The sequence below is a fragment of the Thamnophis elegans genome, chromosome 17 (assembly GCF_009769535.1).
Source record: "Thamnophis elegans isolate rThaEle1 chromosome 17, rThaEle1.pri, whole genome shotgun sequence".
NCBI lineage: Eukaryota > Metazoa > Chordata > Lepidosauria > Squamata > Colubridae > Thamnophis > Thamnophis elegans.
Window position 1 is genome coordinate 5,341,946 of NC_045557.1, and position 18,017 is coordinate 5,359,962.

At 49.4% G+C, this 18,017-nt stretch overlaps 1 protein-coding gene across 1 annotated transcript in view; it reads right to left on the reverse strand.

The window, feature by feature from the left end:
* Nucleotides 1–18,017, reverse strand: part of GON4L (gon-4 like) — a 44,106-nt gene that overhangs the window by 1,119 nt on the left and 24,970 nt on the right. Inside the window, 16 exon segments of the mRNA XM_032234285.1 lie at nucleotides 128–230; nucleotides 1,508–2,246; nucleotides 2,937–3,126; nucleotides 3,650–3,763; nucleotides 5,164–5,283; nucleotides 5,460–5,603; nucleotides 6,845–6,988; nucleotides 7,851–8,048; nucleotides 8,966–9,147; nucleotides 9,750–10,014; nucleotides 11,334–11,918; nucleotides 11,920–12,975; nucleotides 13,700–13,816; nucleotides 14,622–14,772; nucleotides 16,339–16,483; nucleotides 17,608–17,794. Of these exon segments, the coding sequence (XP_032090176.1) occupies nucleotides 128–230; nucleotides 1,508–2,246; nucleotides 2,937–3,126; nucleotides 3,650–3,763; nucleotides 5,164–5,283; nucleotides 5,460–5,603; nucleotides 6,845–6,988; nucleotides 7,851–8,048; nucleotides 8,966–9,147; nucleotides 9,750–10,014; nucleotides 11,334–11,918; nucleotides 11,920–12,975; nucleotides 13,700–13,816; nucleotides 14,622–14,772; nucleotides 16,339–16,483; nucleotides 17,608–17,794 (4,440 nt within the window).

Here is an 18,017-nt window from a genome sequence, read left to right on the forward strand (position 1 = left end):
CTAAAAGTTTTAAGTTTCTGGTTCTTTTTCCAAGGTTCACCACCCTGCTGCCCCCCCCCCCCGAAAGGCACACTTGAGCCAATTGAGGGTGGGGTCCCAAGAGATTCCCAGGGGAAGGAAGGCCCACCTCCTCTGGAGTCTTGTTGCCCAGCTGTTCGGAGACGGCGCTGAAGGTCTGTGGATCGGCCCCTCGCTCCTGGCAGCTGGTCAGGATCACACGGTCGGCCTCCCTGGAAGAGAAGGGGGATTTAGACGGAGTTCATCTCCCATCCAGACTGAATTTTACCGCAGATTTTATCTGTTATTTGGTACTTTATTCTAGAATTTTTAATTGTATATTTACAAAGTGTTTCTATTTGTATAATAGACTGAAAGATAGATAGATAGATAGATAGATAGATAGATAGATAGATAGATAGATAGATAGATATAGAGCACAAAAGAAGAGATAGAGATAGGTAAATGAATGGATGGATGGATAGACATACAGACAGATGTGGATGGATGGATGGATGGATGGATGATAAATAGATGATGGATGGATGGATGGATGGATAGATGTAAATAGATGTATGGATAGATAGATGGATAGATGATGGATAGACAGATGTAGATGGATGGATGGATGGATGGATGGATGGATGGATGGATAGATGATAGATAGGTAGGTAGGTAGGTAGGTAGGTAGGTAGGTAGGTAGGTAGGTAGGTAGGTAGATAGATAGATAGATAGATAGATAGATAGATAGATAGATTATAAGAGATAAATAGATGATGGGTGGATAGATAGACAGACAGACATGTAGATGGATGGATGGATGGATAGATGATAAATAGATTATAAGAGATAAATAGATGATGGATGGATAGATGTAAATAGATGGATGGATAGATAGATGATGGATGGATGGATGGATAGATAGATATAGATAGAAAAGAGATACAGATAGAGATAGAAAGATAGAGATAGATAGAGATGGTTGGATGTAGATAATACATAAAGAGAGATAGACAGAAAGATGTAGATGGATGGATGGATGAATGGATAGATGATAGATACAGTAGATAGATAGATTATAAGAGATAAATAGATGATGGATGGATGGATAGATGTAAGATGGATAGATGATGATGGATGGATAGATATAGATAGAAAAGAGATACAGATATAGATAGAAAGATAGAGATAGATAGAGATGGAGGGATGGATGTAGATAATACATAAAGACATAGATAGACAGACAGACAAACAGATGATAGATGACAGACAGGCAGACATGACTGTAATCAACTGAATATTTACATAGGTGAGACGTAATAAATTTGAAAATAAATTCAGATATCCTCCCCTTGGTTTCAACAGCCCTTAACGTCTGTCAGGAGCCCCCCAAAAGAGCCGCTGGCTTTAGACCAGGGAAGCAAAGCAAACCGGGGGGGGGGGGGATTTTGAAGCCAGCCCCCTTCTCTGCTCCCCCAAAAGCGCCAGGAACGGAAGGAGGAGAGCCTACCTGGTCCATAACACCACCTTCTCCCCCGTCGAGCTGACCTTGATGTTCTTGGCACAGACCGTGGGCTCGATAGTCCTGGGCTGCGGGTCGTCTCCCGCGACCGGCCCACTGCGATCCACACCCGCCACGGCTGGCCCCTCCTCTCCCTTGTGTGAACGGACGTCCCCTTCCTCGGCGGCTCTTCCCGCTGGATGGGTGGCCTGAATGCGGCCGCTTGAGGAGATCTCCGGTTCGGGCTGCAGGCCGTCGCTCGCCCCCAAAGTCTTCAGAGGGAGATCTGTGGAGAGCCTGGACGACGATTCCCTGCCTTTGGGCTTTGTAGTCCCCGAGGGCGACTGGCCGCCCGGCTCCTTGAGACTTGGCCGAGACGCAACGAAGGTCCCGAGGAGGGATGGAGAATTCGGATCCGGCCTGGCTGGTTTTGAGGGACCTTCGGCCTCCGAACTGTCGCGGTTGGGGGCAGGTGGGGCCTCCCCGCCACTCCTGGGCGGACCGTGTCCCGCCTCTCTCTTCCCCTCCGTGGGGCAGAGGCTGCTTTTCAGGCGAGGCGGTTTGGGGGGGACGGCCACCCTGGCGGGCGGCGGAGGAGTCGCAGGTGGGTTCTTGGCGGGGTCGGCCCCGTTTGGAGGGCAGAGAGGGGCAGCAGGAGGCGAGGACTCTGCAGTTTTGCCTGCTGGCGGGAGAGGGCCCTCAGGAGCGGGGTCTCGGGAGGATAGGAGCTTCCCTTCCAGACGAGCACCTGGGAGGCAGAGAGAGATAGAAAGAGAGAGAGAGAGAGAGAGAGAGAGAGAGAGAGAGATGGAAGAGGGTGAATCAGTTTTCAAGTTTGCTGAACTAGGAAAGGAAGGGAGGAAGGAGAGGAGGAAGGGATAAAATGAAGGAAGGAAGGAAGGACAGTGGGAAGTTACGAACAAAGAAATATGGAGGAGGGGATGGAAAGAAGGAAGAATGGGGATGGGGAAGGAAAGGAAGGAGGGAGGAAACAAAGAAATAGGGAAGGAAGGAGGAGGATGGAAAGAAGGAAGGAGGGAGGGTGGGAAGGAAGGAATAAATATGGAGGGAGGGAGGTGGGAGGGAAAGGAGGAATTGAAGAAATAGGAAAGGAAGGAAAAGGAAAGGAAGAGGGATGGAAGGAAAGGAAGGAAGGAAGGAGAGAGGAAAGGAAGAGAGAGAAGAGAGGAGAGGGAAGGGAAGGGGGAAGGAAAAGATAAGACAAGGAAGAAAGGAGAGGGAAAGGAAAGAAAGAGGGAGAGAAGAGAAGGGAAGGAGGAAAGAAAGGGAAGGAAGAGGGATGAGAATGTCCCCCAAAGGGACATTTGCATCTGATGGGAGAGCCCCCCTCTGACCCAAACTCCAGCCTCTCCTCCTGCAGACCCCCTCCCACAATGCCACCAGCTCTTCTTCCTCCCCCTGCCCCGCCCAGACGCACCTCCTCCGGCAGAGTCTCCCTTCCGGCTGGCGGCCCTCACCCTGCCAGGGACGGCTTCCCCGTCGTCTCTCCTCTCCGCGTTGCCCTCGGGGGTCTCCTTCCCCTCCGGCCGAGGGCTGGGCTCCTGTTGGGCCCGGCCCTCCGCAAACTCGCCGGGCTCTTTGTTTCTGGAGCCTTTGGGGTCTCCCACCTGCAGGAAGGCCAAATGATGCCTGTCAATCTTTCTGGGGGTGGCTAGGTGACTTTGGGCCAATCACCAGGAGACTGGGAGTTCTAGACCTGCCTTAAGCATGAAAGTCAGCTGGGTGACTTTGGGCCAATCACTAGGAGACAGAGAGTTCTAGTCCCGCCTTAAGCATGTAAGTCAACTGGGTGACTTTGGGCCAATCACCAGGAGACAGAGAGTTCTAGTCCCACCTTAAGCATGAAAGTCAACTGGGTGACTTTGGGCCAATCACCAGGAGACAGAGAGTTCTAGACCTGCCTTAAGCATGAAAGTCAACTGGGTGACTTTGGGCCAATCACCAGGAGACAGAGAGTTCTAGACCTGCCTTAAGCATGAAAATCAGCTAGGTGACTTTGGGCCAATCACCAGGAGACAGAGAGTTCTAGGTTCCAATTCTCCCACTTGGCCTGTTTGGGGACCCTCTAAGAGGGGCTGGGTTTTTCTCCCCCTCCGGCCCCTTCCCCGAGACCCCGGATCCCCTCCTCACCTTGCTGCTACAGTTGGCGCAGCTCCGCCGCTTGCTCCGCTTCAGCCGGGGGTCTCCGCTGTTCTCGTGGCAGGAGCTGCACCACTCCTTCTGCCCTTCCGGCCACTCGGACTCCTGAAAGGGGACCCGGAGTCCAAAATGAGCCATGGGGGTGGGGAGGAAAGACTGACCCATCGTTTCCACCCGGTTTGGATGCAGCCCTTCATGGCGGGCTTGGGTCTGATGAAAAGTCTCTCTGTGGTCCTTGTTTGATGACCTGAAGTAGGACTGGCAACAGAGTCGCTAAGCAAAGTCTCATGTAGCAAGGGCAATTTCCATGAGAAATGTCCATTTATTTTTATGTAAGAAATTTAGATCTCTAATCTATCTATCATATCTATCATCTATCTGTTTATCTATCTATCATTATGTTTATCATCTATCATCTATATCATGTCTTTCTATATCTATCTATCTATCTATCTATCTATCTAATCTATATCTATCATCTCGCTCTCAATCCATTTATATCTATCTATCTATCTATCATATCTATCTGCTTATCAATCTATCTATCATCTGTTTATCATTATGTTTATCTATCATCTATATCATCTGTTTCTCTGTCTCTGTCTGTCTATCTATCTAATCTAACATATCTATCATCTCTCTCTCAATCCTTTTATATCTATCTATCTACCATATCTATCTATCATTATGTTTATCTATCATCTATATCATATTTCTATCTTTCTCTATGTATCTATCTCTGTCTATCTATCTATCTATCTATCTATCTATCTATCTATCTATCTATCTATCTATCTATCTATCGTATCTGTTTATCTATCTATCATCTGTATCTATCATTGTTTTTCTATCATCTATATCATCTGTCTTTCTATATCTATCTATCTATCTATCTATCTATCTATCTATCTATCATCTCATAGCTATCTGTTTATCTATCTATCATCTATCTGTTTATCATGTTTATCTATCATCTATATCATCTCTGTCTGTCTGTCTGTCTCTATCTATCCATCTATCTATCTATCTATCTATCTATCTATCTATCTATCTATCTATCTATATCTATCTATCTATCTATCTATCTATCTATCTATCTATCATATCTATCTGTTTATCTATCTATCATTGTTTATCTATTATCTATATCATCTCTGATGTCTTTCTATATCTATCTATCTATCTATCTATCTATCTATCTATCTATCTATCTATCTATCTATCTATCTATCTATCTATCCATCTCTACCTACCTATCCCTACCTACCTGCCCCCAGCCTTCCCCAGCCAGTGAGACTGTGACTGTAGAGAACAAGGTGCTCAGGGCGACAACCAGCCCAGTTGGGCCACCAAAAGACATACGGACTCTTCCAGACCCAAAACCTTCCCCCCCCTCAATGGTTCAAAGCTAGGATGATGTGGACTCCCAACTGTGAAGGCATCTAAGCAACGTTCCTTGCTATGTTGGGGGCTTTGAAAAAAAAAAGGGGGGGCTGGATTTTCACCTTCTCAGCATGCTGGCTCCCCAGCTCCTTCCGTCTCTTGTTCTTCGAGGCGGCGTGGATTTTGGGGGGCTCCTCGTCTTCCTCCATGTCGGGCAGCGAGACTTCCTCGAACCCATCAAACTGGGAGGAGAGGGGCAAAGGAGCCAGGTTACCTCCTGGGGGCTCCAGATCGTGCTCCCATCAGCCGGGAGGAACAGAACTCCCGACCTCCACACCCGTCCCAATCTATTCTCCTTCCCAGGAGAACCAGAAGAGGCAGGCCGGGGGGGGGGGGGGTTAGGAAGGAGACCCCCCACCTCGTATTCCTTCTCCTCCGTCCAATTGATTTCTTCGAAATCCCCCAGGCGGCTGGCCGAAGGGCGCAGGTGATCGAAGAAGACGGAGAACTCATCCTGGAGATGATCGTGGCCTTTCAGCAGCTGCCACATCTGGTTCTTCAGCTAAACCCAGATGTTCGAGAGGGTTAAAACAAGCGAGCAAGCAAGCGACAGCACCGGTAGGGAGAGAACGGTGGTACTTGGGTGGGGAGAAAAAAATGGTTTGGAAATCACAGAAGGACCAAAAAAAAAATGGTTTGGGCGTTTTTTTGTCAGCCTCTCCTTGCAGTTCTTTCACTACCCAACCAGGGAACATCGTCAGTGCTACAAGGAGGTAGGGTTTGTGGACAGGAGGAGGAGAACTATGACTATGAGGTCCTTGGTGCTCTCTGAGCTTGGTGGTTTTCTTGCAGATGTTTCATGACCCAAGTAGGGAACATCATCAGGGCTACAAAGGTGTGAGGTTTGTGGAGAGGAGGAAGAAGAGAGAGGAAGAGGAAGAAGAAGAGGGGAGGAAGAGGAGGATGAGGACTGTGGGGTCCTTGGTGCTCTCTGAGCTTGGTGGTTTTCTTGCAGATGTTTCATGACCCAAGTAGGGAACATCATCAGGGCTACAAAGGTGTGAGATTTGTGGAGAGGAGGAGGAAGAGGAGGAGAGAGGAAGAAGAGGGAGAGGAGGAGGAGGAGGAGGACTGTGGGGTCCTTGGTGCTCTCTGAGCTTGGTGGTTTTCTTGCAGACGTTTCTTGACCCAAGTAGGGAACATAATCAGTGTTAGAAAGGAATGGGGATTGTGGAGAGGAGGAGGAGGAGGAGGAAGAGGAGAGAGGAAGAGGAAGAAGAAGAGGGGGAGGAAGAGGAGGACTGTGGGGTCCTTGGTGCTCTCTGAGTTGGGTGGTTTTCTTACAGACGTTTCATGACCCAACTAGGTAACATCATCAGTGCTAGAAGAGAATGGGGATTGTGGAGAGGAGGAGGAGGAGGGTGGGAGGAGGAGGAAGAGGAGAAGGAAGAGGAGGAGGAAGAGGAGGAGGAAGAGGAGGAGGAAGAGGAGGAGAAGGAAGAGAATTGTGGGGTCCTTGGTGCTCTCTGAGCTCGGTGGTTTTCTTCCAGACGTTTCATGACCCAACTAGGTAACATCATCAGTATTAGAAGGGAATGGGGATTGTGGGGATTGTGGAGAGGAGGAGGAGGAGGAGGAGGAGGAGGAGGAGGAGAAGGATGATGACGACTGTGAGATCCTCGGTGCTCTCTGACCTTAGTGCTTTTCTCGTGGAACTTTCACGACCAGACTAGAGAACATTATCAATGCTACAACAGATATACGGTCTGTAGGAAGAGGGGAGGGGGGGAGAAAACCTCTTACTTCCATGATCTCTTGGGGTACGCAGTCCGCGCAGTTCTGCAGCACCTTGATGATCTTCTGGTGGTGGGACGGGTTTTCGGCAAAGCAGATCTCCAACCGCCGAAGGAACATCCGGCTCTTCTCGAAGGCCTGCTGCTCCTCAAACTGGTGGCAGAAAGAAAGAAAAAAAAAAGAAAAGAAAAAGTTAATATTCTTATCTGCTCGAAACAACCCTAAAGCGAGACATTCGTTAAAGCGAGTTTCGTTGCCCGGGGTGCAAATTTTCTTGCCGCTGTTGTTAACCGAACCCTTGCATTGGTTAAGCTAGTCACACGGCTCTTAAGTGAATCCATCTTCCCCATTGGCTTTGTGTCAGGCTTCCTAAAAATGCCCTAATTGATTCATAAGTATCGAGTCAAGTTTTCAATACAAAACCAGTCATTTATTAGGGAGCACCATCAGGCAATATCTGTTCGCAGTCAAGCCTCTGCTTCGTTTGATTTATGGCTGAACTTTACCCCGTTCCTTCCCTCAGTCTGTGTCATAAATCACATTACCCTATAAGTTGCCACCCCTCTCAAACCGGCTGCAGTAATCTGAGTTTGCAGGAGACCATTAGTTCGCTTAATTGGTTCGTGACTCTCCGAGACTCCTGGCCAAGTTTTGCAGAGATCGGCCTGGCAGCTCTCCAAGCCAGATAAGGTCTGTGACCATAAATCCTCCTTTGAAAGATTTTGCTGGATGTGAAGGAGCAGAATTCACAGCCAATTAATAAAAGGGTTTTTTTGACGGGTCAAGGAGTCGGCTTCAGGCTCTCGGGAAGCCTTGGCCAGAACACCTAAGTCTCTTTTTTTCAGGGAGGTCGTAACTTTGAACGGTCACTAAATGAACCATTGTTAAGTCAAGGGTTACCTGAAGTAGACCGAGACCAGGTGTGGATCCCAGGCGTTCTCTCTCTCTCCCCCTCCCCAGCTTCAACCTCCCCCGCTGCCAAGCTGAGCTCCCCCCACTTCCCCAGCTGACCCACCAGCCCACACTCCAGCGCTTGCTCGGGCAACAGGAAGGCCGCGAAATCGGTCAAGAGTTGAGGCCAATCTTGGAGGATGACCCGTAGCCGGGCGTAGAGGTCAACGGCCGTCTGCTTTTGCAGGTTGTTCTCAAATTCGTAAATATTACTTAGGAATTCTTCGTATTTGCCCGGAACGAGCTGCAGGGCATCCCGTACCTGTGGGGTGAAAACAAGAACTAGTGTTAGTTGGTGGGGAGGTAAGTCCTTGTTCTGACCGAGGCTTCCTCAAAATGCACGAAGCAGATTCCTGGTCCCGACAAAATCTCTTTTATGAAACGAATGTGAATTCCTCTCCTTCCCCTTCAGTCAAGGCCTGGCAAACAGTCTTTCAAAGGAGTATTTATGACCACAGAACTTATCTAGCTTGGAAAGCTGCCACGGAAATATTGTCCAAACGAAGTGCTGTGCAAGGAAAGACTCTGGAGGGGGGGGGGACAGAGTCTCTGAGATTCACGGACAGATCTTCACACTCCTGAAACGAATCTAACGACCGAATTGTCTCCTGCAAACTCCACTCCCCTTTCGCTCCTCTTTTATTTCCTCTGGGAGGGGCCATTCACCGTCCACCTGTGGCCTTCCTCCCAAGTCGACCCCTGTTCTTTAGCTCTTCCCTTCGTCTGGCAACTCTGCGCATGCGCACACTGGGAACAGGCTCCAGCTGTTCCTCTGCCTCACTGATGTCTGACTCGGAAGGCAGCTGATAACTGTCGGACGGCCCTGGCCCCATCTCTGCCTCCGACACAGACCCCTCCTCAGAGCCTTCCCCAGACTCCAGGACTGGCCCAGGTTCCTCCCCAACCCTCCTCACTGTCTGACTCTGCTGCCAGCTCTTTCTGGCCACTGGCGGGCCACAACATCAACAATGGTTACATTGTTATGACTGCAATCGGGCGCGGAATTTCCATGGTTAAGCAAAGTGGTTGGGAACTCGGTCCCGTTCGATTTCACGCCCTTAGCAGGAGCTGGAGTGAAGGATGAGAACTCAACCCACTCCCACGGCGGCTCTCGGACACAAGGGTAGTCACTCCCTACCCAACCTTCTAACGAACCGCTCGAGCCGTCGTTCTCCTTACCCTGTTCAGGTACGCCTGGGCGAACGCGAAGTCCTTCTGCTCGCGCAGGGGGTCTCTCTCCAGGATGTCGTCATCGTAAAGGAGGAGGAGCTTGGAGGCGTCTTTGCTGGTGCGGCCGCGGCCCCGCTTGGCCCGGGCTCGGTGGGACGCTCGGCTCTTGGCGGCAGTTTTGGGGTTCTCCCCTAAGACAAGGCAGCCGGAGCGAAAGATATGAGAGATAAGAGAGAGGATGGTTCTCTTGGGCACGATGCATTAACTCCATCCAGAGCTTGGTGGTGGTGGTGGTGGAGAAGGAGGAAGGAGAAGGAGAAGGAGGAGGAGGAGGAGGAGGAGGAGGAGGAGGAGGAGGAGGAAAGGAAGGAAGGAAGGAAGGAAGGAAGGAAGGAAGGAAGGAAGGAAAGAAAGAGAAAGAAAGAAAGAAGAGGAGGAAGACTGAGGGGTCCTAGCTGCTCTCTGAGCTTGGTTGCTTTCTTGCAGATGTTTCATGACCCAACTAGGTAACAGCATCAGTGCTAGAAGGGACTGGAGTTTAGGAGGAGGAGGAGGAGGAAAGGAAGACGAGAGGGAGGAGGTGAAAAAGAAGGAGGAGAAGCAGAAGCAGAAGCAGAAGAAGGAAGGAAGGAAGGAAGGAAGGAAGGAAGGAAAGGAAAGGAAAGGAAAGGAAGGAAGGAAGGAAGGAAGGAAGGAAGGAAGGAAGGAAGGAAGCAAGAAAGAAAGAAAGAAAGAAAGAAAGAAAGAAAGAAAGAAAGAAAGAAAGAAAGAAAGAAATTTTAAGAAAGCTCACCTGGAGGGCTGCTACTGGCCTCCACCGTCGGCGCTGGGCAGGTCGAGGCGAGCGAAGAGGCCGTCCCATCTCCCGGGCCCACAATCTCATCGGCCATTTCGTCCTCCTTCTGTCGGCTCTCCAGAGGTTCTCCTTCCCCTTCTTCCTCCTCCTCCTCTTCCTCCTCCGGCTCCGAGTTCTCTTCCTGCGAGTTTTCCTCCTCCGATTCTCCTTCCTGGCTCAGCCGCCTCTCGGATGCCAGCCAGGTCAATTTCTCCATGGTCTCCTGAAGACACCCCGCCCCCCCCGCCGGAGAGCACATTCAGCACCCTGTAGGATCAGGGCCAATCCAAGATCCCTCCCCACTTTGCCCTATGCCCCTTTATCTGTCCCTCCAAATTAAAACGATGACAAATGAAACTTCCCTTTGACCTAGAGAACGTATTGCGATTAAATCGATTTATAGGCTGAAAGAAGGAGCAGCATTCCATAAGAGAGTAGATTTGCTTTGAGGATCTGATCGATTAAAAGTTTTGACCCTCAACTGGGGCCAGATCAATCCATTGGAACGGAGCTGGAAGGGACCATGGAGGTCTTCTAGTCCAGCCCCCCTGCTGGACTGGAAGGAAGGAAGGAAGGGAGGAAGGAAGGAAGGAAGGAAGGAAGGCAGGCAAGGAGGGAATAAGAGAAACAGATAAAGAGAGAGAGAAAGAAGAGAGAGAGAAGAAGGAAAGGAAGAAAGGAAGGATATCAGAATAACAGAGCTGGAAGGGACCTTGGAGGTCTTCTAGCCCAACCCCCTACTCGAGCAGGAGGCCCTATACCAAGTAGCTGTTCAATCTCTTCTTAAAAACATTCAGTGATGGGAAAGGAAGGAAGGAAGGAAGGAAGGAAGGAAGGAAGGCGAAAGGGAGGGAATGAGAGCGAGAAACAGATAAAAAGAGAGAAAGAGAAAGGAGAGAAAAGAAAGGAAGGAAAGGAAGGAGAAGGAAGGAAGGCAGGCGAGAGAGAGGGAATGAGACAGAAAAAGATAGAGAGAAAGAAAGAAGAGAGAAAGGAGAGAGAAAAGGAATGAAGCAAGGAGAAAAGAAAGAAGGAAGGAATAGCAGAATAACAGAGCTGGAAGGGACCTTGGAGGTCTTCTAGTCCAACCCTCTGCTCGAGCAGCAGACCCTATAACAAGTGACTGTCCAATCTCTTCTTAAAAACTTTCTGTGATGTGGAAGGAAGGAAGGAAGGAAGGAAGGAAGGCGAGAGGGAGGGAATGAGAGACAGAAAAAGGTAAAAAGAGAGAAAGAAAGAAGAGAAAGGAGAGAAAAAGGAAGGAAAGGAAGGAAGGAAGGAAGCGAGAGGGAGGGAATGAGAGACAGAAAAAGATAAAAATAGAGAAAGAAAGAAGAGAGAAAGGAGAGGAAAGGAAGGAAAGGAAGCAAGGAGGAGAAAAGAAAGAAGGAAGGAATAGCAGAATAACAGAGCTGGAAGGGACCTTGGAGGTCTTCTAGTCCAACCCTCTGCTCAAGTAGGAAGCCCTATCCCATTCCGTTCCCTTCTTAAAGACCCAAGGTAAGGGTCAAGGCAATTCAGGAAGCCCCTCCCTGGTCTTACCTGTAGTTCTGGCACCGAGAGCACCGATTCCTCGGAAGCTGAGGACATCTCGTCTTCCTCATCCTGGATGTAATCATCAAAATCCTCCTCTTCCTCTTCTTCCATCCCGTCTTTCTCGCCTCCTCCTCCTCCTCCTCCCCCCTCCTGGCCAGCCGTCACCGCCCCTTCGGGCTGGTTCCCCATTTCCTCCGCCTTTCCCAAGGAGCTGCCGGTCTCCAATGCGGGGCTGCGGCCGCCAAAGTTAGTGGGAGAAGCGTGACGTCCTTCGACTGTCGTAGGCGCCACTTGTGGGCCAGTTGAATTGCCGGTTGAGTTGTCGGTCTCCTCTTCTTCCTCCTCCTCCTCCTCCTCCTCCTCGCAGCCGGGTTCCTTCTGAACGTCTTCCGGCTCCTTCCTGACCCCCGAGGTCGACTCGACCGCCAGGCCTTCCCCGAGGTCCAAAATCAGCTCTTCCTTCATCGGAGAATTCTCCGGGGTTGGATTTGGGGGGGCAGCGGCTGCGTCTAACGACGATGTCTCTTTTGACGCTTCCAAATCTACCTTGACCAGGCCTCCTAACTCCACCGTCGGGGAGAAGGGAGCAGGGGCTAAAATCTCGGCCGCCTCCACGTAACCCTGAGTGGGAGGTTCTGCTTCGGACCGCAGACTTAAGATCGGACGACCACGAGCCTCCGGGGACTTCCTCTGGGCCCGTTTTGGGCTCTGGTGCGTCCCCAGCGGACGCCACATTGAGCGGTGAAGTGGACTTATCCGAATCTTTGACCAGTGCGGACGGCGGGGTAGGGCTTGAATTGGAAGCGACCACCAAGGGAAGGGCGGGAGAAGCTGCCAAGGGCTGGCTGAGCGGGCAGGAGAAGGGGGTGGGGTTGACCAGCAGCGTGGTGATGGGGATGGGCTGCGGGGCCGAAACCGCCCGGGTGGCGGAAAGCGGCTGCAGCACGTTGCAGCTATTGGCGATGCCCAAGACTTTGACCGTCCCGGCAGGAACAGTGAAGATGACGGGGGTCGGATGAAGCAACGGGGCGGCCTTCAGCAAAGGAGCGACTTTGGGCGCCTTCTTTTTCTGGTACCCCCTCGGCAGGGGAGACTTCCGGGCGTGGTTGGCTGGCAGAGCTGGGAGGATCATTTTGGGGTGGAAAGCAACGGGGAGGGAGGAGACCACGTTTGCGGGCACCGCGGGGGCCAAACGCATACGGAGGGGCGAGGGCCGAGCGGGGAGGACCCCTTGAAGCTCAAAAGGGGCACCCTGGCTCAGGGTGGAGGGCAGATTCAGGTGGGGCAGCGAGGCGGGTTGGGACAAAGGGGAGACACGAGTTGCCAATTTGCTGGGGGCCGCGGCAGGCAGGGGCTGCTTGGCGCTCATTTTGATGAAGCCGCCCGTCCCGGCCGGGGGCAAGCAAAGACTCGGTTGAACCAGGAAAGGTTTGCCGGCGGCCGGACGTTGCCATCGCCAAATCCGGCGGCAGAAGCGGCTGCTCAGAGGTCTCAGGATGAGCTGGAGGCCCTCGGGCATGTGCAGAGGAGCTTCGGGGTTGGTGGGATCGGCCGCCTGGCTTCCCGCCTTGGGATCCGCGTCGGGGCCCTGGGAGGCTGCTTTAGCGCGCTGCTGCTCTATGGTCTCTTGGATGGAGGGCATGCTGGCCTGGGAAAAAGAAAGGAGAAGAAGAAATATATATAATATTTTACCATTTTACGGCAGTACAGTAGAAGCCATTTAAAGGCACAACAGGATGCATCTTAACAACACACCCCAAAGGGCATTAGGGGTGTCTTACCCCCACAGTATTTGTTTCCAGAGGGAGGGGGGAGGGAGGGAGAGGCAGAGGGGGGGAAAGAGAGGATGGGGGAGAGGGACCAAGAAAGCTGGAATTACAAAGGATAACGCCTGCCTGATAGTGGACAAGGAAAATACGTTGTGGTGCCACACAATTGTGAAGCAAAGCCACACACACACACACACACACACACACACACACAGACACTCAAAATATTCATTTACTGGCAGAGACATGGGAACAAGGTCAGCCAATGAATCAGCATAGCAACTAAGTCAGCCAACAGGAGCTTAATCAGATGAGTCTGTGCAGAGCATTGAAACGGAAACTTCAGCAGTCTGCTGCCCTGAGAAGTAAACTAGGTTTCTGGGCTTGTCTGTTGAAATGAAGCTAACCGCTTGTGTTGGCCTCTAACTCTCCTGTTTTTGTGTTTACTTGGGGGGGAAAAAACCCTGTTGGTATTGTACATGTATTCATCTATTCTTATCTATATCAACAAATTAATGAATCCTGCTGCATCAGCTATCTGTGTGTGCTTCTGGATTTGAGTTTATGCAAAAAACTCTTGACACACAGACACACATAATTTACCTTTAACCAGAAGGGCAAGCGTTGTTCTTCCTGTTCCACAGGCGGCTTCCAATCTCCGGGTTGAACTTCCTCGCAAAGATGGGGCAAAACCGGAAGTTGCTTTGTGGTTTTATAATACTAAACATCGAGATAAAATTGAGGGTGGGGGCAAAAATGATAAAAGAACAGATCAATCAGGCTTATGACCTTGCCTACTGATCTACAGAGAGGCAGTCCTCGACGTACAACCGCAATCGAGCCCCCCCCGGTTTCTGAATCAACCAGGACCTGGATGAGTGAGAAGAATTTGTGTTCCTTGCGGACAGCTGGTCATTTGCATCCTTTTAGAGAGTCATTGAGGCCACTTGGGACTTCTGTGTCCTCACCACTTTGAGTAGTGCAAATGGGTGTGGTGAAGGCTCAAGTGAACCCCCCCCCAGGACACAGATAAACCTCCAAACGGCCTCAACGACCCTCTAAAAAGATGCAAATGACCAGTTCTGTCTGCAAGGAGTATCAATCCTTCCATCCCCCACCATCTGGTAAGAGCTGAAGAAGAGAGAGAGGTCCCGTGAGAATTCCTCAACAGACCACGGTGTCACGTTTCCGAAAGTTTCCCCAATTGACTCATGAGTCTCGAGCCAAGTTTCAAAAGAAAACCAGTCGTTTATTAGGATTATTTATTTTGGCAAGACCTTTTGGCAGTCTGAGCCTCGTTCGAATTATCGCTGGACTTTACCCCCGTTCCTTCCCTCCCTTCAGTCTGTGTCATAAATCACGTTCACCAATGAGGTGCACCCCTCCCAAGCCTGCTGTGGCAATCTAGGATCTGACTTTCGCCGAAAATATGCGTGGAATGCGCTTCCCCACCCCCTTTCTCTCACCATGACGACTTGAGTTTATTGTGGTTGCCCCAGAGAAGGAGGGGAGAGTGGAAACTGACCCGGATAATGTTGTCGGGGACACGGTTCATATTCCGGTTCTTGATTCGTCCCGTCAGCTGGTGGGCCGTCTTGGTGGTCAGAAGGTACTTACTGATGAGGGGCTTGGGGAAATCCGTGCCTTCGAAGTGCTTGAGCCCCAGCGCCAACAAGCTGAAACAAGGAAGAGAGTCAGGAAGGGCTGGGGACATATGGTAGTCCCTGACTTACGACAGTTTGTTTAGTGACCGTTCAAAAGTTACGATGGCCATGGGGGGAAAAAGGGGGGACTTAGGACGTTTTACACCCTTACGATCGTCCCTCTCATGGCCATGAGGTCAAAATTCAGGCACCTGGCTCGCATTTATGACGGTGGTGGTGTCCTGTAAATCCCCTTTATGCGACCGTGTCGCTTTCGTGAGAAGGGAAGTCCATGGGGAAGCCGGATCCACTTAACAACCAGATCACTAACTTATTGGCGGCAGTGATTCATTTAACAACGATGGAGGGGAAAAGCTCGTGAAATCAGGGCACAGCTCGCTTAACAAACATTCTCGTGGATTCTCAACTTTGTGGTCGTAAAGTAGAGTCAGGAAGGACTGGGGTGGGCGGGGAACATAGGAAAAAATAGCTCCATCTTTTAAGGAGGAAACCCTGATGGATGGTCCTCAATTGAGCCGATAATTTCAGATGCTAAGCGGGACAGTTGAGTGAACCTTTTGCCCCCATTTTACAACCTTTCTTGCTTCCGTTGTTAAGTGAATCACTGCAGGTGTTCAGTTGGTCAGGGCTAGTGACAATGTATAGAATAGAAATAAGAGAAATACAGAATAGAGAATGGAATAGGATTAGAATGAATTAGAATAGAATAGAAATAGAATAATAAAACAGAATAAGAATTAGAGTAGAATTCGAATTATGATAGAATTATAATAGAATTATAATAGAAATAGAATAAAACAGAATAGAATAAGAATAGAAACAAAAGAATAAAACAGAAAAGAAGAATACAAAAGAATTAGAATAAAACAGAATAGAATAAGAATAGGAATAAAATAAAACAAAAAAGCAGAATACAATAGAATTAGAATAGAATTAGAATAGAAATAGAATAAAACAGAATAGAATAAGAATAGAAACAAAAGAATAAAACAGAAAAGCAGAATACAATAGAATTAGAATAGAATTAGAATGATAGAATTAGAATAGAAATAGAATAAAACAGAATAGAATAAAAATAGGAATAAAACAGAAAAGAATAAAATAGAATTAAAATAGAAATAGAATGATGATAGAATTAGAATAGAAATAGAATAAAACAGAATAGAGTAAGAATAGAAATAAAAGAATAAAACAAAAAAGAATACAATAGAATTAGGAGGTCTTCTAGTCCAGGGGTCACCAAGCTTTCGGACGTCAGGGACCACTAAATTCATAATTTTAAATCCTGCAGACCACTAACATGATTTTATTTTTTTTTAAAAAGAGAAATAGTATTTAGTGCAATATAAAAAATGCAAATCATTTTTCTGCAGACCGCCAATTTTTTTTTCACCGACCACCAGTTGGTAACCAGTGTTCTAGTCCAACGGGCTGCTCCAGCAGGAGACTTATAACATGTCGGGGGAATGTGGGTTGACAAATGTTAGCTAGAATCGAAGTCCTTGACGACTAAACCTCGACATATGACCAAAACTGAGGCCCGGAATTTCCGCCGCTAAGCAAGGCGGAGGCACGTACTTATCTTCTCCTTTGGTGAAGACAATCTTGTCCCGGGGAGTTTTGGCCTTGAAGGAGCAGGTGGGCAGCAGCTCCGGATACAGGAAAACTCTCCGCGTGGCCAGGATCCAGGCCACTTGTTTGGGCAAGCAAGCAAAATCAGTCACTAAAAGAATCGAGAGAGAGAGAGAATATTGGAAGAGAAGAAGAGAATCCGTTTTGAATTCCTTCCTTGCAGCGTTCAGAAAAAGTTCAGGATCAGGAGAGGGGGAGGGAGAGAGGGGGAGGGAGAGAGAGCTGGAGAGAGGGAGACATGGAGAGAGGGAGGGAGGGGGGAGGGAGGGGGAGAGAGGGAGGGGGAGAGAGGGAGAGAGAGAATATTGGAAGAAGATAATCCGTTTTGAATTCCTTCCTTGCAGTGTTCAGAAAAAAATCAGGATCAGGAGAGAGGGAGGGAGAGGGGGGGAGAGAGAGAGAGATGGAGAGAGGGAGACATGGAGAGAGGGAGGGTGAGAGAGGGAGAGGGAGGGAGGGAGAGAGAATATTGGAAGAAGATAATCCGTTTTGAATTCCTTCCTTGCAGTGTTCAGAAAAAAATCAGGATCAGGAGAGAGGGAGGGAGAGGGGGGGAGAGAGAGAGAGATGGAGAGAGGGAGACATGGAGAGAGGGAGGGAGAGAGAGGGAGAGGGAGGGAGGGAGAGAGAATATTGGAAGAAGATAATCCGTTTTGAATTCCTTCCTTGCAGCGTTCAGAAAAAGTTCAGGATCAGGAGAGAGGGAGGGAGGGAGGGAGGGAGGGAGGGAGAGAGAGAGAGAGAGAGAATGAATATTGGAAGAGAAGAAGATAATTCCTTCTTTGCAATGTTCAGAAAAAATTCCAGATATGGAGGGAGAGAGAGACCCCCCCAGCATAACTCTAGAACGCCTCGAGCAATTTCAACAAAACTTGGCACACAGACTTACAATTATTGTGGGGGTTAAGACACCCCTAACACCCCATGGAGTGTGTGTTCTGTTAAGATACAGCCTGTTGTGCCTTAAAACCATATTGCCCTAAGATGGCTTCTATTGTACAGCGCAGTGGAGTTGCCATAGTAACAGCTTCACAGTACTCTACAAGGGGTCTCCTTCTGGTAAGGGGGAAAGTCCAACCTTAGAAATTACATTCGGTCCGGACATTTCCCCCCCTCCCCCCTTATAAATAAATATCCGGGGGAATGCCAGGTTATCGGACTATTTTTAAAATCTTTATTAAATTATCTAAATTTAAGAGGGGGGGGCGGACTCACTGTTCTTTTTGACGGCTTTGCGGGGACTCCACTCGATCTTGACGTGAGCGTGGAAATCCTTGATCAGCTGCAGAGATTCCTTCAAGTTGAAAGGCTGGAAGGAGGTCTGGAACCCGGGGCTGGAAGGCTGGCTGAGGAGGAGGGAGCTCTTGGCGAAGCTTTCCAACTCGTTCTGGGGAGGGGAGGGGGAAAGACGGTGAAAATCACACCAGAGGGTGAAGGAGAGAGTAAAGAGGGTTCAAGCAAGCAGGGAAGATATTCCCATCTGGAGTCGTTCCTCCATTTCTCAGCCCAAGCGGATAAAAAAATGGGACTTCAGTTCAGCCTGAGGATGGAGGAGAAGATGGAGATAGACGAGAAGGTGATGAAGGAGGAGAAGAAAGACAAGGAGGAGGAGGAGGAAATGGAGA